At 38.9% G+C, this 24,849-nt stretch overlaps 2 protein-coding genes across 4 annotated transcripts in view; both read left to right on the plus strand.

Annotated features, from left to right (window-relative positions):
* The window catches only part of rad18 (RAD18 E3 ubiquitin protein ligase), a 77,286-nt gene extending 66,329 nt beyond the window's left edge, over positions 1 to 10,957 (plus strand). The window contains exons 12-14 of one of the 3 annotated variants that reach the window (XM_051711287.1): positions 4,780 to 4,845; positions 5,989 to 6,035; positions 6,456 to 10,957. In XM_051711287.1, the coding sequence (XP_051567247.1) occupies positions 4,780 to 4,845; positions 5,989 to 6,013 (91 nt within the window). In that variant the 3' untranslated portion in view covers positions 6,014 to 6,035; positions 6,456 to 10,957. Of the gene's footprint in view, positions 1 to 4,779; positions 4,846 to 5,884; positions 6,036 to 6,455 lie in introns of those variants that run through there. The other 2 variants (XM_051711289.1, XM_051711288.1) reach the window with 2 other exon arrangements.
* Positions 10,958 to 11,836: 879 nt separating this feature from the next.
* Positions 11,837 to 13,694, plus strand: LOC127448630 (E3 SUMO-protein ligase ZBED1-like). The gene is made up of 2 exons (XM_051711304.1): positions 11,837 to 12,416; positions 12,674 to 13,694. The coding sequence occupies exons 1-2, from the start codon at positions 11,945 to 11,947 to the stop codon at positions 12,844 to 12,846; spliced, it is 645 nt and encodes a 214-aa protein (XP_051567264.1). The 5' UTR covers positions 11,837 to 11,944; the 3' UTR covers positions 12,847 to 13,694.
* The last annotated feature ends 11,155 nt before the right edge of the window (positions 13,695 to 24,849 follow it).

Genomic DNA, 24,849 nt, shown 5'->3' on the forward strand with positions numbered 1-24,849 from the left:
GAGTAACAAGTGTAATTTTTTAAAATATTTTTTATCCCCATTTCTCCCCAGTTTTGGCATGTCCAATTCCCACTGCTTACTAGGTCCTCGTGGTGCCGCGTTTACCTAAATCCGGGTGGTGGAGGACAAGTCTCAGTTGCCTCCGCTTCTGAGACAGTCAATCCGCACATTTTATCACGTGGCTCACTGTGCATGACACCGCGGAGACTTACACACGTGGAGGCTCATGCTACTCTCCGTGATCCACACACAACTTACCACATGCCACATTGAGATCAAGAACCACTAATCGTGACCACGAGGAGGTTACCCCATGTGACTCTACCCACCCTAGCAACCAGGCCAATTTGGTTGCTTAGGAGACCTGGCTGGAGTCACTCAGCACACCTGGATTCAAACTCGCAACTCCAAGGTTGGTAGTCAGCGTCAATACTACCGTCAATAGAGCTACCCAGGCCCCAACTAGTGTAATTCTAATGTTTCATCTGGCTGTAATTGTTTGATATGTAAAGAATTGTATTGTCAGCATTTAAATCGCAAAATAAACCATTGTCATGACTCCAAACTGGGGAGCAGATCGTGCTTATTGCATGGTTTCTTACCAAAGAATTACATAATTCATAAAGAAATATTGATTTGAGATTAAATGATTTAAATATGGCAGAAGAACTCGAAGCATAATGAAAATCGTGAAAAACAGTGAAGTTAGTCATGAATGAAATGATAGTAGTAAGGCTTCCTGCTTTCACACCTGTCTCGTATTAGCCAAGAGTTCCCGCATTTTGGCTGAAATGAACGCATCGGAATGCCCATTTTCCCATATATAAGCAGCCAATTTATCGAGGGGGTCCCCCTCCACTACTTAGCCTGAGAACATCGCTATTTCCTGATACGGGATGTGTATTGAAGCAGGGAGATCAAACAGGAATCCTGGTTCAACCATTCCTTATAAGATTCTCCCTACAGCCCGATACACAATTACTAACCCTTCACAATTTGCAGGTTGTTTGACAATTTTCTGTGTTTAAATAGCATTATTTTATCACCAAATCTTATATGCCTGATATGTATTGTGGAGAAAAAGTGTGAATATTTTGTTCTTTCAGTCAAACAACTGTTGTAGTTTGTGTGATTTACATAAATTGGGAAATGTGTTCATATCAACGATTGCCTGGACTGAGTGATTTTAGGGGATTTCGTAAATCCCTTGCAAGTTTTCATTCTTTCATTCTTGGAAAATACAGTTCCACACTTGTAATGACATTAGCCAATCATAACAGTGGGCGTATCTTAAAGATGAAGTACACAGAAAACCAAACGTTTCAGACAGAAGACCAAAGAGTAGGGTAGAAAAAGGTAATGTAATACTACATTATGATAGTTTTGTGCAAATATCTTTCCTAATATTATAAGTGAATCTCAAGGAAGAAAAAAAAATATGCATGTCATGACTGATTTAAAATTCTAGGCATCACACACTGTTGCCAGATTAGTTTGATGTTTTCCAGCACAATGATTGTTCAAATCCAGCCCAAATGTATAAAGAAACGCCCAAGTAGTGTATAAAAATCCAAGTGCATTTCAACCATTATTCCAAATTATACCCTTTACAACCTTTATGACACAATTATCCAACGAATGATAAGGTTTCCAAAAACCTTTACATAAACCCCCCTTTTTTCTTATTCACACAAGACAAACTTGCACTGACAAAAAAACGAAATGCTGCCCTGGCATATCAAGAAGCCAAATAATGCAAGACGTTGTGCTTCAATTGAAGTTATGAATTAATATGTAATATTAATTTTAAATATAACCAGTCCTAACTTTTTACGTGGTTATGGCTCATTTCAAATTCCACCTTGAACAGGTTACATACAAGCAGTTATTTCCACATTTTTCACCACTTTGTCATTGCCTAACTTAATCCACAAGCAACACCAGCAGATCACATGCTCATTTAGAACATACTAGTGGGTATGGAAACTCATAGCTTCTCTGAACATGATTGAACACATTTTCTGTCAATCAGTGTTTTGGCTAATAGATTGAATGATTATGTGTGTGGAGCCATTTTTGTTATTTTAGTTGCATGAGCAATGGAATTTTTATTTTATAATTTTTCAAACCCACCCAAATCCTTCAGAACCAGCCCAAAATTTTTGTCAACACGCCCAAGCACATTTTTCCCCACACAACTGATCGCCTAATCTTGCAACACTGTGAAAACACACACTATCCCATTTCTGGAGACACCTGGCAGATGTAAACAAACATGGATACAGGAACGGCTGCTGTTGTTGCTGCTGCTGCTCTATTACATGTCGTCAAAGAAACGGGCTGAGCATATTTGGGTGCATTCTTGGGTGTGAATACTCGGCCAGTATGGCTTGAGACAACAGGAGTTGAGGTGTCTCACTACCTGACAGATATCCCTGAAATATGTGTCCTGAGAGTAAGAAATCACAGTTGTATCTGACTGACAGCACGAGGGTTTGTAAATCGACAAAAAAGAAAAACACTTGGGGGAGCATCATAAAACTAGCCAATCAGAAACACTCTCTGCCTGTGATGGTTTCAGGATAGGTTTCAGATTTTTTACAGCAGGGTTTTAGAGAAAGGAAGTACGTTGAAGTGAGGAAAATGGCGAAAGTAAGCAAAACAGCTGAAATCGCTTGCAGCACCTTTAAATATCCTGTCAGTAGTTAAACAGTGGTAACGGAACGAATGACTCGGATGTCATTGACAGTTGTTCTTGAAGTCATTCCATGCCAATTTTCTTCATCTCGACGATCTAAAATTAACAAATTATTTATGGAGTAGATTACATTAAGTCTTGTACAATGCACTGTTAGCCTGTTGAATATTGCAATTGAAATGATTAGACTGCTATTTTGTATATATCAATGCTCAATTACATCCTCATTTCCTCTCTCGTCTTAGATTGCAGTCTTGTGCTGTTCCTAAGATTAGCTGTCACAGTCGATGGACCTGTTAAAACAAGTTATCAAGACATTTGTTAAGTCTGTGCTGTCTTCTCTATCATATCCAAGCAATAAAGGGGCTGGCAAAGGGGCTTTTATCTGCAACGTACTCGCCTTGCGTTATGATCATTGTACATAAAATATAGAACGTGACATGCATTCACTGATTCAACGTTAGTGAATACAGGCATATTTATTGAAAACAATTAAATAGTGCAGGACCAATAGAGCAACACTAATAGCCTGTTCTAAATGGAATTCACTAAGTAAAATTTTACTTAACATTAAAACAGTGAGGACATTGTTGAAAAGAATTAACATAAGCCAAATATATTTGAAAAATGCACTGAAAGTTGCATGCATTTCACAACATGCATTAGCCTATATCTAATATGAAAGCTGTTCGGTAAAGTACGTTAACCAATAACAGTTACGATGTAAAAAAAATTGCTAGGATAGAAAAAAATAAGATTTTCTATACATGACATACACACAGAATAAAAGATAGTTTAGTCAGTTAAGCAGTTGGCACATCAGTCAAAGTCAGAAATAAACAATAATCAGCTCTGGATATTAGACAAACAAATCTGTATTGGACTATATCGATATCTATAATATATATTGGTATGTATTGATATCTTTCTATAAACTATATCAATTGATCTCAATTCAGCACCCGCCGTATCAGCTACTGTTTTGTACAGTCGGTGCATGCTTTGTTTTTTATGATATGCATTATTTCCGTGTTCTTGATATTAAAGTCAAGGATGACTGCTGACTCCACTTATCATGCCAGAAACCTTGACCGTGAGGGGAATCTTTTTGATTAACATATCAAACTTTTTACTATTATGATTACCATGTTTTTATATAATAGTGTGTTTATTTGTATTTTTTCTTTCACACTTCCTCCTGTGCAACCAATTCCCTCCGTGTCACCACTCCCCCCTTCCTTCACGGCTTCAAGCTTTATAATTTCCACACTTCCTGCATGGTGTATGGCTGGCTTATTGTTTCCCCTGTGCGTTTCATCAGTCAAGACCAGTTCTGTAATCATTTCTCAAGCAGAGATGGGCCCAAAGCACCCTGTATGGCAGAGTCAAGACCTTGTTTCTCTCTCTGACACATACAGCACACACACACAGTGTGGACTTGAGTCATCGTCGCAAGTGTATTCACAGTTCTGCTCATGCCTGCAGAATCGTAACATTGCTGCACTGCAAGAGTTCACATGTGCAAACAAATGAGGGCTGCCGTTTAATTTATGCTTTGGTTGTTTAAGCTTTTCTGCTGCTTTCAAACTGTAAACAGTGTTTTATCTGCACTGAAGTGAAGTATTGGGCAAGATTTAGAAATAATCGACTGATTATCAAAATAGATGCAGCCCTAAAATTAACTGAGCCCTCAGAAGACATCTGGCAATGTCTGTTATGTTTATTGCAGGGGTCGGCAACCAATTGGTAAGCACTTGCACGCCAGCAATGGCGAGAGAGTAGAAGACTATTTTATTTATATGAAATTCCGCACCTGCATTCCAGTCTACATCTTGATGTAACCCTTCCTCATGATCACGCAGCATGTTTTCATGAGCTGAATATGAGGCTAAACAAAAAGTTTAAACGTTACGAGACTGCAGTATACCCAACAGACTCGTGCAGCACGTGCAAGCTATTAGTGCTTCTTTTCGTGCTTCACTTTCAGTTAATGGCGTGAGTAAACGCACCCGCTTTGCTTCGGTCAGGCTGCCTGGATGACAGCCAACATTCCGTGTTTCATTTGTTCTTTTTGCTTTCAGAACAACACGTGATGTAATAAAGAAAACACCGCTATTAATCCTTGAGATTTCCAACCCAGCATACAGGTACACCCTCAAACCATGGTCACACTCAAAATTACATTAAACGATTAAAAGGGAGAACATAAACCCACATCGTGGGGTTCAAAAATCTGACACTATTCAAAATATAAATTAAACCTGGAAATAATTTTGAAAAGGAATTTGCAGGTCTGATTCACATGCGGAGAAAAGAAGCAACACGTGCTGAGCTGGAGAGGGCATAAATGAAGCGTGTTTGGTGCTAGAGAAAAATATTCAAGAATACAGCTCAGAAAGATCAGAGCTGGTGTACACAGCACTGTTGTTTTGTCACGCTGCTCGCCAGAGACGATAAGAGGGTGCAACCGTTGTCATAAAGTCTTGCAGTCCGGATGGAATCAATCTGGGGTCCGTACCTGGCCGGACTGCGATGGCCAGCATAGCCTAATCGTTAGCAAGGCAGCTAACGTTTGCAACTTCATACAGTCTGAGAAAGCCTAACTGCTTGCGTTTTTAGCGACACGCTCCTGATCGTCTAGATATAGAACATAGGCTATATGTAGAAAATTACGCAAAAGCTTATCATCGATATCGAGGATTTTTTTTATCACGATAAATATCGAGATTGTTTTATCACCCAGCCCTACTCTATGCTCTATTTTACACAGTTTAAATTAATTTTATAAAACTGAGAGCTACGGTCCTGGTTGCTCATTGGTCAGGACAACGTTCTGGCCATGCTGAAATACATGATATAGTAACAGCTATGATGCGAAACATTTGTTCACCACATCACTGCACTGCACCCTTTGCCGATCATTATTTTGTTGCATAGTAACATTCTGTTATGTCAGGGACTTTATCTTCTAGCAAAAGAATGCCAATGAATGAATTTGCTTAATGAAACATTGTTTTAATGAAAATCTCTGACCCTAATATTTTAATTATGTTGTAACTATTCTATAAAAGCAAAAGGCATTTGAGGTTGTGTTATGTTGTGAATATTGTCACAACTGAAGGGGTTGCTGAAATTCCTCTGTTCACAATATAGCATAGCCATTCATACCTTATTACTTAATCTTAGTGTTCTACAGATAATCCCCCAACTCAGTGCAGAAATTGTGAAAAGTCTGCAGATTCCGACAAGGCCTTCTGATGTATGATGTCTCTGAATGTCTTTTGCTGCAGCTCCATCTCAGATGTTTTCGGTTGAAGACCCGACAGCAGCTTCTGAAGTAAGTATTTCTTCAAATAGAACAAAATTATAAACTACACACTTATCACATTGTACCATTTATTAAGTGTGTAAAGTTTTGTGTGCATGAATCACAAATTTTGAATTGATAATATGAACAAACAAGTGAGAGAAACATCTAAAAATAGTGCAGCATCTATGAGAATGTAATCACTGTTGATTAATTTGCTTAAAGTCAAAATAAATCCTTTTTAATTGATGTTCTAATATATTATTAGTCATGGAATTTCACAACTAGACTAATTTTTTCCCTTAAACATTATAGTAATTTCTTTTCCACTTACCATTTGACAGTGATATCAAACACTTCATTTCAGTTAACCACTGCTGATTTTTCCATTTCATTTTTGCCACTTTCAGCAACAACAAAACAAATAAATTGCGGTTTATTTCTTGACAGCCTGTTGCCCCAGACAAAATCCCTTCATCCACAGTCATCTAATGAAGGCACAGAGTCTAGCCAGTTGTTGGCTTGGATCAGATATCTCTTGTTCCTGCACATCTGGAGCGTGTAAGACCTTCCTTCAATGTGTCCATATTGAGAGGGCTTGTTCTTCTTTGATGGAGCAGTGCCTCCCACCATGAGCCACTCACTGGGGGATAAAATTTGCAGGCAGTAGCTGCTTTCTCACTAGTTCAGTTCTGTCTAAATACAACATACACCCATCCATTTCTCCCAGGTTTTGAGGATCCATCTCAGGACTCTATATGAAACCCATCAGGGTTTTCTATTACCGGTATATGTTTTTACTGCTGATAATTTTTATTGTGGCTATGTCAAACATGGTATTAAATCTGGGCTGTTACTAAAAAGTAGTGGTGTTTTTGTATAGTATAGTCAAGTAGAAGTAGGAAGAATTGTTAATCAGTCCCGCAATTTTTCCGTATAAACTGTAAATTTGAGGTTTTCTCCATAATGACAGCGGCAAAACAAATGCTCAGAAAGCTTGAAGCAGTCGATACATTTCCAACTGCACAGCAACCATTGTATCATCTCCACAGTTTAGAATAAGCATCTACTTCTTGTCTTCTCTGTCACTTTGTGTCATTAACCCTGCATGGGCAAAAATTTACATTAGCCATTATGCAAATTTTAAAGTGAAACTGGAACGCTTTGCGTTCATACGAATGTTAAAGTAAAACCGGTATGTTTTGTCTTCACTGTCGAAAGCCTCATCTAAACTTTTAAACGGTGCGTTGGAGGGTTGAAAATTAACAAAAAAAATTCAATTCTGTTACAGCCCTTATTTATTTGTGAAAATAGTCCTCTTGCTCTATCAGCCTATTGGCTGAGGTGTGAATTGGGGCTTTGAGAACACATCAGCTCAATTTATTTCAGTGTAATTTAAAGGGGAAGTAGAAAACTGGAATGGAGGAGGGAAACTTATTCTTTTGTAATTTATTGTTTTGTACATTTATAATTTAGCTTTTATTTCAAACAACTTTGGAACAACACCTGTACAACTGCCTTTAATGCCCCAGATTGACACTTAGTGCTGCTCTTGTAAGGCTAAAAAAAACAACGGCATTTTAAACAGTAATGTCACAGACTTTTGACATCTATCCTCTGACAGTAGCCTAACCACAATTACCAACTTTGCAAGTCAGCCCCTTTCAATGCCTGAATCAAACAGTTTGGCTGTTCAAAAGTGGATTGATTCTTAATAAAAAAGATATTGCCTAGTTCTCCACCTACTGTAGAAATTCTGGGTTTATGGACAGTATAGCTCAAAAAACTTGTTTTGAAGTATGATTTGAAAATCCACCAGAAATACTTTATCTCGGCACCTTGTTTCCACATACTGTTATTTGGGACATAATCGTTATCAGTGATCGACCCATAGGCATGATATGCCTATTAATTAATCACAATTGATCACATATTTGCTCAGAAAGCACCTCAAACAACAATAACATGACATTTAATTACATGTAATTTTAAAATATTTATAAATATATTTAATAAATACAAAAACTTTAAAATGCATAACATTGTGGCAGACGAGTAAAGCATTGATAAGACGATACAAATGTGGCTTCAGAAGGCAAAATATTATTTATTTCCATATTAATAAACATAAGGCCTAAAGTCCACAGCCATCGATTTTGCAATTGAATTCGTAAATCTGTCTGAGGTTGATTTATTATGAGGGCTTTTCTATGCACACGTCAGTGTACACATGCATCAGACGGCCGCTTTTGGAGCATCTCACTTTGGTTGCATCGTGTGAAACATCGTTTTAAGGTCATTGTAAGTTAAATGTAATTTGAAACAAACAATCCCTGCATTTGGAATTGTGCTCTAACCAGCTGTGGTTAAACGTACAAACGCGCTCTCATCTTGTGCTGTTGCTAGTGTCAAGCACGCCTGAGTGTGGTTTGTTCTCTGTATAAATTGCGTGTTGCCTGTACAGCTTAATAAAATTACAGTCTTATTATAGAATCTTATTACAGTTCAGGGACATGATTATTTGCATCATTTTTTAATGCTTAATTTTTTTATATAATTAATCGTGCTGAATTATCATGTTAAATCGACAGCCATATGCGTTAGTATATTAACAAGGTTGGTCAGTAGATTTTGGCACCGATACAAAGGGGAAACTGCCACTTCTGTTAATTTTCAGAGTCAACAGGTAATCAATTTAATGCAAATAATCTCAGACTAGCCAAATATTGGCTACTTATGGCTATTTATATCACTAATTGGGATGGAATGTATGCAAACTGGAATGTGTTCAAAAGTGTAATTCTTTAATTTTTTTTTTTTTTTTTTTTTTTTTTTTTTTCTCTATTAACACAACAATTAACATTGGTTAATGGAAGCTAGTTAAAATTAAATGAATGCTCTTTGGCTGATCATTACCAGTGGTCTGTTGTGGTTTACTTAGATGAATGGGAGCAAGTTACAATTTTTTTATTTTAAATAATAAATGTTTCCCTTCAGTATATTAAAATCTTGCAGAAACTTTTAAGTTAATATAAAAGAAATGTGCATATAGGTCTCGACTGTTTCAGTGTTCTGTCAGAAGTGAAGTGTTGCATCTCTGAGCTGTTTCTGAAAGTCTGTGCCCAAACACACGAACATTGAGAGATTTTATGCATTTCCAGAATAGATAAGCCTTTTAATGCCCCCATTGTTATGTTTATGAAACATTAAAATCCCTCCACTCAGTCTCTGTTTGGTTAAACCTTCATGAAGACATATGGCTGCCTTTGTGTCCAAGGCGATTTCATTCGTTCTCTTTTTGAACTGGCGGATTAGAGTCATAAGAAAGCGCTCAATGTCACTCACTGTTTCTCACATGCTTTGTGATTCATGAACCAGGGGGCTGAAAGGACTGACTTGTTTGTGTTCTCATTAAGCATATGGATAAAATATTTCAGCTATGGCTCTTAGAAGGCTTATCTGCAAGGATTCAGCTCCTGCTTTATTGTGATGAATCTGTTTGCAAAGACAAAAAAGATGAAAGGAGAGAATTGTGTGGAAGGTAAACAGTACAGGTGTATTTGAGCACCACCAATTCTTGCGCACAATTCTCCCCTCAACATTTCACTTTATGTATATATGCATGGCACAAATTCCATAACTGGAAATTTGTTGAGGTCCATCTAAGACAATGACCACGATTCTGTGTTTTTGAGGGTAAACATTTTATGGAGCCTTTCATGTTAAAGTTTAAGTGACTCCATATGGACATCTGTGGGGTGTTATGAAGGTCGGTCTGGGAGTTGGGAGTGGAAATCTGTTATCCAGATGTTTTCTGTGAGAGTAAGGGATGAAGAGGACCTCTTACACCAAGAAAGAGAGGCCTTACTCTTATTTGTCCGCAGTCCTCAGACCTGTCTCTTACAATCTGCCTTGTTCTTCCTCTCACTGTTTGGCTCAGTTTCTCTTTCTGTCTCAAAAGTATCCAATACAGTGCTGTGAAAAATTATTTACCCCCTTCCTGATTTTTATTATTTATTTTTTTCATACTAAATTGTTTTAGATCTTCAAAGTAAACACAAAATACAGTTTTCAAATATATATATGACTTACTCCTATACTTTGGATCATTGTCTTGCTGCGTAATCCAGTTGCGCTTGAGCTTCCACTCACGGATTGATGACCGGATGTTCTCCTTTAGAATTTTCTGGAAGAGAGCAGAATTCATGTTTCTCTCAATTATTGCAAGTCTCTCTGGCACTAAAGCAGCAAAGCATGCACCATCAGTGCCACCACCATGCTTGACCGTAGGTATGATGTTTTTTTGTGTGTGTATAATTCTGTGTTTGATTTATGCCAGATGTAACGGGACCCGTGTCTTTCAAACAGTTCCACTTTTGACTCATCGGTCCACAGAACATTCTCACAAAATAGGCTTCCCTCGATATTGCGGAGCACAGACCTCAAAACAGATGTGACCAATTTCAATTCTAGTTAGACTTTTCTAGTTTAAAGCATTACGTAGGAAGTCAAGTCGAGCCTCTCAAACAGTAGGCAGCCCTGACATGCCAAACAGCACTGAGGAAAAGAGCAACACTGCGCTATGCGCAATTTTCATTATACATCACCTTTACAAAATTGTTTCACGATTTTACATGAGTAAAAGTAACTGTTATATTTTGACAATGTTATAGTTTCATATGAAATAATCTAAAGGTGAGTTAATAATGTGCTTTTTGTTTGTGTTTTGTTTATAACTGAAATCAGTTACTCTGAAACATGGAAAATGTGTAGAGACATAGAGAATTAAAGTTATTATTTACATTTAGTTATGTAATTAATTATGTGTGATTTGAATTAAGGTTGCATTAAAACTCAGAACCACCAATCTATCGGTATCGGCAGATGTTGTTCTAAATAATTGGATATCGGTATAAGCACACAAATTTAGTATTGGTGCATCCCTAATAAATAAATATTTAAAGAATTAAATAATTCCTTTGTCATAAGTGTACTTTTTTCCTGAAGTAATGCATATATACAGTTGTGCTCAAAAGTTTGCATACCCTGGCAGAAATTGTGAAATTTTGGCATTGATTTTGAAAATATGACTGATCATGAAAAAAATAAATTGTCTTTTATTTAAGGATAGTGATCATATGAAGCCATTTATTATCACATAGTTGTTTGGCTCCTTTTTAAATCATAATGATAACAGAAATCACCCAAATGGCCCTGATCAATGGTTTAAATACCCTTGAATGTTTGGCCTTGTTACAGACACACAAGGTGACACACACAGGTTTAAATGGCAATTAAAGGTTAATTTCCCACACCTGTGGCTTTTTAAATTGCAATTAGAGGTGGGCGATCTGACGATTTTTATATCGTGATCGATCTTGAAGACGTTCATAATCTACTTTTCAAGTGAATCGTAGAGATCGCGATCTTTTCTGTCCTCATAATAATGTTAAAGCTAAAACAATGACTGCCTACTAGATGGTTGTGCTGATTGGCCAAATTATACCACATGTCTCTATCATGTGTCTTTCATGCGTGGTGACGTATTAGAAAATAAATTCAACATGAACTAGCAGCATGGCGGACAAGGAGCTGGTGCCGAAAAAAGACTCAACATCAGTTGTGTGGCAGTGGTTTGGCTATGCACAGTCAGACATTTCTCAGAGAAAAGTTATCTGTAAACTTTGTCGGGTAACGGTCGGCTCTTCCGGAGGTAATACAACAAATCTTTTCAACCACCTGAAAAGGAAGCATCCGAAGGAATATGCCGAGAGTGTTTCACTCAGGTCGGTACAACCCCACTCATCTGTATCTCACGAGGTCCCTAAACATAAACAGTTATCACTGACCGACACATTAGAGCAGTCGAAAAATACGACAAAAGCAGCAAACGATGGAAAGAGGTGACAGAGGCGGTCACATTCTACTTAGCTAAGGGTATGGTGCCATTCAAATCTGTTCAAAACGTGGGATTTAAAAGACTGATCCACACTTTAGACGCACGGTATGATTTGCCAAGTCGCAAATATTTTTCTAATACCACCATTCCCCATATGTATAGTGAATGCCGACAGAGGATTGCTGCAGAACTAAAGCATGGAGAATTTTTTGCAACGACGAGTGACTTTTGGTCCAGTCGTACAGCTGAGCTGTACCTGAGTCTAACCATCCATTTTATTGATGATGACTGGAAGCTAAAGAGTGCATGTTTTCAAACAAACTACTGCCCTGAAGACCACACTGGGGAGCTAATTGCTCACGACCTGAAGGATGCACTAGAATCTTGGAGCCTAAGTGAAGAACAAATGTCCTGCATGACAAGAGACAGTGGTACAAATATGGTGAAGGCCTTGCAGCTCAACAACTGGACTCGCCTGCCATGCTTTGGCCACAGACTGCATCTAGCCATAGGTGAGTAATGCAAAATAGCCTTAGCTAAATGTAAAAATACTACTTAATAATATAAATATATGATCAAGATAAGATCAATTTTTTTTCTTTGTAATTTAAAATAACTCAAGTGGTCTTAAGTTACAACATTATATATTTTGTATAACAAAATATTTATTAAATTGCTCAAAAGAGACAACAGTTCTGTTTATCTTTTGTTCATGAGTTATGATTGTCTGAACTTGTTTTAATTGTCCATTTGTTTCCCCCTTTCACAGAAAAAAATGCAAAGGATACACGGATTGAGCATGCCACATCACTATGCAAAAAAATTGTGAGCGCTTTCTCCTTCAGCTGGAAAAAGCAGAGAGATCTAATGAAGGCACAACTCGAGCTCAACCTGCCTCAGCGGAAGCTAATAACAGAGTCTCCAACACGATGGGGGTCCTGACTCAAGATGGTTGAAAGAGTCCTTGAACAGGAAGCTGCCATTTCACAAGTTTTGAAAGCTGATAAGAAAGCAAGACACCTTGCACTAACATGGCAGGATATTGATGTTTTGGAGTCGGTAAAGAAGGCCCTCAGCCCACTCAAAGATTTCACAGATGCACTGTCAGGTGAGGACTACGTGAGTGTTTCTTACTTAAAGCCTGTGTTGCATCTTCTGAAAATGAATATCTTGAGTGTGGATGCTGAGGACACTAACTTAACAAAGAAGACAAAGGAAACCATCACCCAGTACCTCAGTGAAAAGTACAGTGACCCAACAACAGACTCCTGGACATGGCATCTCTTCTTGACCCAAGATTTAAGCTGCACTACGTGAATGAAAGCCATGGGGAGCAGAAAAGAACTGTCAAAAGACCTGCGTAACAAGGTAATGGAACTTTATAAAGATGGAAAAGGATATAAAAAGATATCCAAAGCTTTGAAAATACCAGTCAGTACTGTTCAATCACTTTTTAAGAAGTGGAAAATTCAGGATCTCTTGATACCAAGCCAAGGTCAGGTAGACCAAGAAAGATTTCAGCCACAACTGCCAGAAGAATTGTTCGGGATACAAAGAAAAACCCACAGGTGACCTCAGGAGAAATACAGGCTGCTCTGGAAAAAGACGGTGTGGTTGTTTCAAGGAGCACAATATTTGTTGACTCCTCTCTAAACATAGCGCTTATGGTTGTGACCATAAAGCTCTATTTTGGTCTCGTCACTCCAAATTACAGTGTGCCAGAAGCTGTGAGGCATGTCAAGGTGTTGACGGGCATATTGTAACCGGGCTTTTTGTGGCATTGGCTTCTTTCTGGCAACTCAACCATGCAGCTCATTTTTGTTCAAGTATTTTTTTTTAATTGTTTTTTTTTTTTTGCATGATCAGTCATATTTTCAAAATCAATGCCAAAATTTCACAATTTCTGCCAGGGTATGCAAACTTTTGAGCACAACTGTACATATATGCAAATATGGTTTGATGGCCAGTAAGAAGTATTAAATCAATTCACACGCCATTAACAGCTGTACTAAAAAGTTACATTTGTACTAGCATGTACAGAACATGCTAAAATAAACTGCACTTTTTTCCAAAAAAGTTTTCCAGAGTGAATCACTGATAATGTTATTTCGACAGCTTATTGACCGGCAGAAAGCTTACCCACCGTGTGACTCTCCTACCCTGAGCAAGTGTAGGAGAGTCACGTCTGGTTGGTTTCTGAGAGAAATCTTTAAAGTTGTGGCGTAGGTGTTGTGCTTGGGTCTGCCTTACAGGATGCACAGTAAAGCAAAACAAGATGGCACAAGTTGAAGACAAACTGGCTAAATTAAAACGGTAGTGGTGAATGATTGACTGAATCTGAACTCTTGACAGGAAATAGCTTCAATCTGTTGCACTTTTGCAGGCTCCATCGCCTGTGGACAATATGCCATTGCTCTAATATTGAATTCAGTCATTTAATCATTTATGTAAGTGCTGTTGTTTTTACCCATATGATGCCCATGTTTGTTTTAAAAATGGAGATTTTGAAAAAGCTTATATTGACTGCAGTCTGTGCATTGTGTCGTTACAAATGCTACTTAGTGTTTGAATGAGAACGATAAATCTGCTGTCTGAAATATCTCTTTGTAATGATTATGTGAGGGAACTTTTTGGCTCACATTTCAAGACCTCTGAGGTTTTTTTGAAACATTACTTTTTGTTCGCTTATCTGTCTTTCTACTCAATGAACCTGTGCCTGCTTTAGTGCCAGAGGGACCCATTTCAACCATGTGAATTTCTCTCTCTATAGACAGAAAGAGCGATTCTGCCCTGCAGAAGTTCAGAGCAGCTGGTTACAGAGAGAGGTCTTCACTCCCACTGGGAAGAATTTTGAAGACCCAGAGAAGAGACTTGTTCTGTACATTATGTAACGAGTATCAGTTTCAAGGTTTTTCTGAGCTGAATGTGTGGTCTAAATGTCTGAACTGAATGAATGTTATTTCCAACATGTAATGTGTATAGTAGTTTTTATCATTTCATCATATTGTTTTCTCCTTTTAAAAAAAGGAAATAACTTTGTGTATATGTAAATTAATGTACAACTGTACTTGTATTTCCATAATGAAATACCAGTGCTTGCAAGGTTGCAAGTGAAGTAAAGTTTCAGGGAAGCTTAGGATTTAGGCTTTGGTTCTGCATAAATGAGTTTGCATTAGAGCCATTTTGCAATTGTCATGACACTTTCGGCCATGTATGAGAATCAACACATAATGCAACACCAACTTTGCCGTGTTGTCGGCAATAGAGTGCAACAGTCGGATTCCGGATGTTTAAATCCCATTCATTTTTTTTTTTCATTGGCGAATTAATTTTTAACCATAAATTAAACAGTCCTTTCGTGAGCTCCGAAGTTGTTAATCGATGGTATGCTTCAGTTGAAGCCATCAGTCCATATTATTTCAACTTCATTCTTTAGAAATCATGTTTAATAGCGTAATTCCAGGTGAAAAAATACACTACCCATGATCTTGAAGAGAAACGCTCCACAAATCAGAGAATCACAGCCAACAAAGCGCACCAAGCAAGCACTGCAGTGACCGCCCACTCCCATGATGCACTGTGAATGAAGCTATCAAGTTGAAATATATTATTTCTATACTTATAATTAACAACTTTAAATCAACAGTGTTTATTTTTCCATGTTAAAAATGTATTCTGTCATTCACAGTGCTTCATGGGATTTTAGTTAATACCCTCATGAAAAAGACCATTATAAATTGCTACAGTGAGGACCCACTTTATTGGCCAGCTGTCGGTTAAACTTTTCTGAAAGTCAAGTGCCAAGGTCGGACCTTTCGGTGGGCCAGTCACATCACGCTATTGCATACTCATAACACATGCACGAATGGTCAAAACATGTTATTGTTTTGCGTATTAACTGTTTCCATCACTTAATGCGAAATTCTAGGAAAGTTTATTTGCAAATCAAGCATTTCCATTCAAGATTTCTTATGCGCAATTTTAAAATGTGCATAAAAAAGTTGGATGGAAACCCAGCTATTAGGCTGGCCTGCGAGTCTTCACATAATGACAAAATATGATGCATTATATTTTGATTATGCCATTTTTTGTACTTTTTGTAACATATTACATTATAACAATCAATAACAATGAATATGCAAGACTCTGGAGCAACAACTGGGACAACGTGTTTACATTTACATTTAGTTAATTAGCAGACACTTTTATCCAAAGTGACATACAAATGAGACACATAGCAATTTGTCTAACAACTTAAACAATTTAAACAACTTCTGCAGTATAGGACTGCCAAGTTCTCACAGTGATTGGAGTAGTAAAGATTCTAGCACATTATGTGCAGTAGTAAGTGCAATTAGTCTGGGTTGGTGAAGTGCTCATGGAACAGCTGTGTCTTCAGCTGGTTCTTGAGTGGTGAGAAGGTAATGGCAGATCGTGTGGAGGTTGGAAGTTCATTCCACCGCAGTGGAGCAGAGAAAGTGAACAATCATGAAATAGACTTTGAGCCTCTTTGTGATGGGACCACCAGGCATTGCTCGTTCATAGACTGCAAAGAGTGAGTTTGAGCATAGACCTGAAAGAGTGAATTGAAATAAGAGGGTGCAGTTCCATTGGCTGTCCTGAAAGCCAGAGTCGAAGCCTTGAATTTGATGCGGGCTGCTACAGGTAGCCAGTGATGTGAAATCAAGAGTAGGGTGACATGAGCTCTTTTTGGCTGATTGAAGACCAGATGCGCTGCTGCATTCTGGACCATCTGCAGTGGCTTAATTATGTTAGCTGGAAGGCCAGCCAACAGAGCATTGCAGTAGTCCAGATTTGAAATGACCAGGGCTTGGACCAGGAGCTGTGTAGCATATTCAGACAATGGTCTGATTTACCTGATGTTGTAAAGAGCGAATCTGCAAGACTGGCAGTTGATGAGATGTGTGAAGTGAAATTAAACTGTTCATCTACCACCACTCCCAGGTTCTGGGCTGTTCTGGTTGGTGTTAGTGTAGTTGAACCAAGATGAATAGTGAGGTTGTGGTCAACAGATGGGTTGGCTGGGATCACGAGGAGTTCTATCTTGGCAAGGTTGAGCTGAAGGTGTCATTCCTTCATCCAGGCCGAAATGTCAGAGAGATAGGCAGAGATGCGAGCTGAGACAGTAAGGTCATCAGGCTGGAACAACAGGTAGAGCTGCATATCATCTGCGTAGCAGTGGTAGGAAAAGCCTTGTGCCTCAATGACCGGTACGAGTGATGTTGGGTACATCGAGAAGAGCAGTCCAAGCAGTGATGCTTGAGAAACCCCAGTGGTCAGCTGTTGTTTCTTGGACACCTCTCCTATCCAGGTGACCTTGAACAATCTACCAGTGAGATATGACTCAAACCATCCAAGCACAGTTCCTGTGATGCCCAGGTCAGAGAGGGTGGACAGGAGGATCTTGTGTTTCACTGTGTCGAAGGGAGCAGAGAAGTCAAGGAGATTGAGGATGGATGATTTGAAGTTAGCTCTCACCATTCGCAGGGTTTCAGCTACTGACAAGAGGGCAGTTTCTTGAGTGTCCTTTTTTGAAGCCAGATTAATGTCTGTCGAGTAGGTTGTTCTGTGAGAGAAAAGCAGACAACTGGTTGAATATGACCCTCTCAAGAGTTTCAGACAGGAAGGGTAGGAGAGAGACCGGTCTGTAGTTGTCGACTAATGTGAGGTTATGTGTTGGGTTTTTTTTAAGAAGTGGGGTTACTCGAGCCTGCTTGAATGTATTGGGAAAGTTTCCAGTTGTGAGAGATGCGTTGATAATCTGTGTGAGTGCGGGTAAGATCGATGGAGAGGCAGCTTGCATAAGATGAGAGGTGATGGGGTCAAATGGACAGGTGGTAGGATGGTTAGAAAGAAGCACTTGGAGACCTCAGTCTTGGAGAGAGGAGAGAAAGAGGAAAACAGATGATGGAATGTTGGAAGAGAGTAGCTGTGGGTGTTAGGTGTAGAGAACTGGCTGCTGATGCTCACTACCTTGTCCGTAAAAAATGTGGCAAAGTCATCAGCAGTCAGAGAAGTATTAGTATGTGGTGGTGGAGCAGCACTGAGAAGAGATGTGAAACTTGAAAATAGTTTACAGGAATCTGAAGAGTTACTGATCTTGTTCTGTAATCAATTTTAGCAGCAGAAACTCTAGCAGAAAAAGAGGAGAGAAGTGACTGGTCACCAGGGACTTTTGACTTGTGCCACTTTCTCTCCGCAGTCCTCAGCTCGGTTTGGTGATCACGAAGTGTCTCCGACAGCCAGGGGCTGGAGGGTGTGGCATGTGCTGGCCTGGAGGTAAGAGGACAGGCACTATCAAGGCAAGTTAATGTTGAGCAAAGAGCATTTGTTGCTTCATTTAAATCAAGTGAAGAGAAATGGTTAGTGGAGGGAAGGGATGCAGAGACTGGAAGAGAAGCGAGTGGACGAGAGAGAGCGGAGGTTGTGGCAGAAGGAGACCACAGATGGAGTAAGAGGTAAAGAAGAAGGGAGAGTAACAGAAAACTGGATGAAGAAATGGTCAGGGATATGTAAAGGGGCAACAAGGGGATTATTGGAGATACAATTATGTGTAAGGATGAGATCTAGCTGTTTCCCTGCTCTGTGAGTTGCAGGGGTGTGCGGTCTTGTAAAGTCAAATGAGGTCAGAAGAGCTAGAAAGTTAGCAGCTTGAGGTTTTTCCAGGTGGACGTTAAAGTCCCCAAGGACCACCAGCGGGTGCTGTCCTTAGGGAATGAGGACAGCAATACATCTAGCTCTTCAACAAACTTGCCTAGTTGACCTGGGGGGCGATGGATGACAAAGTGAATTTTAGCAGGATTAGTGGCAGTAATGGCATGATATTCAAAAGTTGTGTTATTGCATTGAGAAGAGAGCGGAATGAATTTCCATGAGTTTGAAATGAGCAAACCGGTTCCCTAACCCCGCCCAGTCAGACAAGGTTTGTGGGTGAAAGTGAAGTCAGTTGAGAGAGCTGAGGGAGTTGCAGTCTCTGCAGATCCATTTCTCAGTCAGAGCCAAAACATTGAGTTTTGACTGACTGGCAAAGGCTGGAATGATGTCAGCTTTGTTTACAGCTGACTGGCAGTTCCACAGTCCAACAGAGATGGAGAGGGGCTGTGGAGAGGTAGTGCTAAGTGACCTAAGGTGCTCTGGAGTGCGTAGTCTACAGCATGTTCGTGTAGATTTTCGCCTACATGAGACAACATATTACGAGTAGAATAAAGAATAACTATGAGTAAAAGAGAGAAGGGGCAAAACTTAGCATAGTGGCTGGCTCCTTGTTGGTGTCCTTGCTCGGTGGACTCGTGCAGGTAGACTTGCAGGTTTTTACCTGAGATAGGTCTTCACACAAAAAGGGCTGCACAGAAGCAATGAGCCTGGTATGTACCTCAACAAATGCTGAGTCAAGCCCACAAATTAGCAACTCAGTCAAAAAGTGTCAAAAGCCTGAAACTGAAGCAGGATTGCCCTAAAAAGCTCGCTAATAGACAAAGATTTACCATAATGATCAGTGAAGTGCATCACAATCTCCTGGCTAACAGCAACTACTAGTCCAGTGTCACTGCAAAAAACACAGCAAGCAAACAAACAAACTACATTTGTTGTTCCCCTCTGACAGACCAAATGCTTGTTCTACCAGATAAACAGTAATGAGCCTGTTATATGTATATCAATGGGAGATTTTCAAACATGAATCTTAGATTTTTTCAGTATAAAATTGACTAGAATTAAGACTGAAATTATCTACAAGAGAAGTTTGAATGAAGCACTTTGAGTTGAATTAATTGCTGAAAAGTGGAGAAAATAAAGAAAAATAACAAGAGGAATTTCAATACAGTGCTCCACTACAAGTACTGTAATCAATACTACGAAACCAGACTTGTGTGATAACATTTATTTAGCCATTTTTAGCTTTTAATCTGTTCAGTTGTGCTGTCAAGAGAAATCGAGAGAGAATTTCTATCGCAAAAGCTTTTTGATCTGTACATCCAAGAAGATTAAAAAAAACCCAGACTCTTAGCAGTAATTACATAAGCTTTAGAGAAACCAACTTATTCAGAAATGGGTTAAAGGGATAGTTCACCCAAAAATGAAAATTCTCTCATTTACTCACCCTCATGATATCCCAGGTGTGTATGACTTTTTTTCTTCAACATAACATATTTGAAGAAAAATAGAAAAATAGCTTTGCTCAGTAGGTCCTTAAAATTCAAATAGATGGTAATTTCAGTTTTAAAGTGCCTAAAATCACAGACAGTCAGCATAAACGTCATCCATATGACATCAGCCATTAAATTAATGTCTTTTAAAGTAACACGATTGCTTTTGGTGCAAAAAAGAGAAGTATTTAAGTACTTTTTTCTTTTCTTTTTTGAGCGTGACGTAATCGCATTGGCACGTGAGACCTGAGGCACGTGCGACACATGGAATAGCAGCACTGTTTACAAGTGAGAAGGAGGCACGCTGTACAGTAGCTTGGTTGGCTTTGGTTTAGATCCGTATTTATCTGTTACTTTACTCACAATGGTGCTTTTGTGTGCTTATTCTGGATGTCTCAACCGAGTGGAGAACGTGAGATTACATCTGTATCATGCAACGGAATACGTCACACGAGAGACCGCTTGTACTCCACCCTCTCATGAAGTTTACCCGAAGCATTGGATTATAGTTAAAAAGTACTTAAATATTGATCTTTTTTGCACCGAAAGTGATTGTATCGCTTCAGAAGACATTAATTTAACCTCTGGAGTCTTATCGATGACGTTTATGCTGACTGTCTGTGATATTTGGAGCTTCAAAAGAAAAATCACCATTCACTTGCATTTTAAGGACCTGCTAAGCTAAGATATTTTTCTGTTTTTCTTCAAATGTGTTCTGGTGAAGAAAGTCATACACACCTGGGATATCATGAGGGTGAGTAAATTATGAGAGAATTTTCATTTTTGGGTGTACTATCCCTTTAAGGTGGTATGTCAAAAATAAAAGAGTGTTATTTAAAAAAGCATATTAAAACAATTTAAGGATTTACAGGTTACAGAATTGAGAACTGTGACTAAGGCTAAGGAATTATCTCATTTTAGCATAAAGACATGGGACTGTATTCAAAACCTTTTAATAGAATTGGAGAAAATTCTTTGCATTGGACATGCATTTATGTCAGTACTTTAGAACAACGCAGTTACTGTATAATGAAGCACAGAACTCAAGCCGGATGTAGCAGAACAAGTTCAAGGATTATTTTGACCAATACTGCAAGTTGATTTTTCATTCTAATTCTTTTGCATTTTGATTGAACCTATGGCCCTTGCAGTAAATCCATATTTTTTTCTGCTTTATGAGAGTGATTCTCTACCATGCACTATACAGTGCCATGTCCTTTCTCCTTGTCTAGGGGACAGAAGCTGTGACACGTTTAATTTGCCTGTCATTTGTAATCATGGGTCAAGTGTTCGGCATAAGCAGCTTTCAAATTGATTTTGTGTTTGTTTGAATGCACTGTAGGGGCAAGATAATTAAATCTAGTCAAGGTCTAAGGAAAAACAATGCAAGAAAAGGGAATAGAAGTGGAAAGAGGTGTTGTGCGTGCAATCGAAGCAGTAATTGAGAACAGAATGTAAAATCAGCTCAGAGAGTGACAAGGCTTGACATGGGAGGTTTACTGCTCTACGGTAGCTTGATTATCGTAGCTCATAAATACACATGTATTGTGGCCATTTTCTCTGAAAAGGCAAAGGAGGCAGTGTCTCCTCCAAAAAAAAAAAAAAATATATATATATATATATATATATATATATATATATATATATATATATATATATATATATATATATATTAAAGTCAGATGTTTACATACACCTTAGCCAAATACATTTAAACTCAGTTTTTCACAATTCCTGACATTTAATCGGAGAAAACATTCCCTGACTTAGGTCAGTTAGGATCACTATTTTAAGAATGTGAAATGTCAGAATAATAGAAGAGAGAATGATTTATTTCAGCTTTTATTTCTTTCATCACATTCCCAGTAGGTCAGAAGTTTACATGCACTTTGTTAGTATTTAGCGGCATTGCCTTTAAATTGTTTAACTTGGGTCAAACATTTTGGGAAGCCTTCCACAAGCTTCTCACAATAAGTTGCTGGAATTTTAGCTCATTCCTCCTGACAGAACTGGTGTAACTGGGTCAGGTTTGTAGGCCTCCTTGCTCGCACACGCTTTTTCAGTTCTGACCACAAATTTTCTATCGGATTGAGGTCAGGGCTTTGTGATGGCCACTCCAATACCTTGACTTTGTTGTCCTTAAGCCATTTTGCACAACTTTGGAGGTATGCTTGGGGTCATTGTCCATTTGGAAGACCTATTTGCGATGAGCTTTAACTTCCTGGCTTAGGTCTTGAGATGTTGCTTCAATATAACCGCATAATTTTCCTTCCTCATGATGCCATCTATTTTGTGAAGTGCACCAGTCCCTTCTGCCGCAAAGCACCCCCACAACATGATGCTGCCACCTCCATGATTCACGGTTGGGATGGTGTTCTTTGGCTTGCAAGCCTCACCCTTTTCCCTCCAAACATAGTGATGGTCATTATGGCCAAACAGTTCAATTTTTGTTTCATTAGACCAAAGGATATTTCTCAAAAAAGTAAGATCTTTGTCCCCATGTGCACTTGCAAATTGTAGTCTGGCTTTTTTATGGCGGCTTTGGAGCAGTGGCTTCTTCCTTGCTGAGCAGCCTTTCAGGTTATGTTGATATAGGACTGTGGATATAGATACTTGTCTACCTGTTTCTTCCAGTATCTTCACAAGGACCTTTGCTGCTGTTCTGGGATCGATTTGCACTTTTTGCACCAAACTATGGTCATCTCTAGGAGACAGAATGCGTCTCCTTCCTGAGCGGTATGATGGCTGCGTGGTCCTATGGTGTTTATACTTGCATACTATTGTTTGTACAGATGAACGTGGTACCTTCAGGCATTCGGAAATTGCTCCCAAGGATGAACCAGACTTATGGAGGTCCACAATTTTTTTTTCTTTTTTCTGAGGTCTTGGCTGATTTCTTTTGATTTTCCCATGATATTAAGCAAAAAGGCACTGAGTTTGAAGGTAGGCCTTAAAATACATCCACAGGTACACCTCCAATTCAGTACAGTTCCTATCAGAAACTAATTTGCTAATTGTCTAAAGGCTTGACATCATTTTCTAGAATTTTCCAAGCTGCTTCAAGGCACAGTTAACTTAAGTGTATGTAAACTTCTGACCCACTGGAATTGTGAGTCACAATTAAAAGTGAAACAATCTGACTGTAAACAGTTGTTGGAAAAATTACTTGTGTCATGCACAAAGTAGATGTCCTAAACGACTTGCAAAAACTATGGTTTACTAATATTAAATCTGTGGAGTGGTTAAAAAATGAGTTTTAATGACTTCAGCCTAAGTTTATGTAAATTCAGACTTCAACAGTGTATGTGTGTGTGTGTGTGTGTGTGTGTGTGTGTGTGTGTGTGTGTGTGTATATATATATATATATACACACACACACAGTTGTGCTCAAAAGTTTGCATACCCTTGGAGATTTGGTAATATATGTACCATTTTTAAAGAAAACATGAGTGAGCAGGCAAAACACGTTTCTTTTATTTCTTATGGGATTCATATTCAACAGAATGGCACAATCATAAAACAAAATATGGCAACAAAGAAAAAAATGAAATGACCCCTATTCAAAAGTATGCATACCCTTAGTTCTTAATACGGTGTATTGCCCCCTTTAGCATCAATGACAGCATGCAGTCTTTTGTAATAGTTGTCTATGAGGCCCCAAATTCTTGCAGGTGGTATAGTTGCCCATTCGTCTTGGCAAAATGCCTCCAGGTCAGCAAAGTCTTTGGTCGTCTTGCATGAAACACGTTTGAGATTTCCCCAGAGTGGCTCGATGATATTAAGGTCAGGAGACGGTGATGGCCACTCCAGAACCTTCACCTTTTTCTGCTGTAACCACTGGAGGGTCAACTTGGCCTTAGGGTCATTGTCGTGCTGGAAAGTCCAAGAGCGTCCCATGCGCAGCTTTCGTGCAGAAGAATGCAAATTGTCTGCCAGTATTTTCTGATAACATGCTGCATTCATCTTGCCATCAATTTTCACAAGATTCCCCGTGCCTTTAGAGCTCACACCCCCCCAAAACATCAGTGAGCCACCACCATGCTTCACAGTGGGAATCTTATTCTTTTCACTATAGGCCTTGTTGACCCCTCTCCAAACATAGCGCTTATGGCTGTGAACATAAAGCTCTATTTTGGTCTTGTCACTCCAAATTACAGTGTGCCAGAAACTGTGAGGCATGTCAAGGTGTTGTCTGGCATATTGTAGCCGGGCTTTTTTGTGGCATTGGCGCAGTAAAGGCTTCTTTCTGGCATCTCGACCATGCAGCTGATTTTTGTTCAAGTATCGTCGTATTGTGCTCCTTGAAACAACCACACCGTCTTTTTCCAGAGCAGCCTGTAATTCTCCTGAGGTTACCTGTGGGTTTTTCTTTGTATCCCGAACAATTCTTCTGGCAGTTGTGGCTGAAATCTTTCTTGGTCTACCTGACCTTGGCTTGGTATCAAGAGATCCCTGAATTTTCCACTTTTTAATAAGTGATTAAACAGTACTGACTGGCATTTTCAAGGCTTTGGATATCTTTTTATATCCTTTTCCATCTTGATAAAGTTCCATTTCCTTGTTATGCAGGTCTTTTGACAGTTCTTTTCTGCTCCCCATGGCTCAGTATCTAGCCTGCTCAGTGCATCCACGTGAGCGCTAACAAACTCGTTGACTATTTATACACAGACACTAATTGTAATTTAAAAAGCCACAGGTGTGGGAAGTTAACTTTAATTGCCATTTAAACCTGTGTGTGTCACCTTGTGTGTCTGTAACAAGGCCAAACATTCAAGGGTAT

The sequence above is a fragment of the Myxocyprinus asiaticus genome, chromosome 12 (genome assembly GCF_019703515.2).
Source record: "Myxocyprinus asiaticus isolate MX2 ecotype Aquarium Trade chromosome 12, UBuf_Myxa_2, whole genome shotgun sequence".
Taxonomy (NCBI): domain Eukaryota; kingdom Metazoa; phylum Chordata; class Actinopteri; order Cypriniformes; family Catostomidae; genus Myxocyprinus; species Myxocyprinus asiaticus.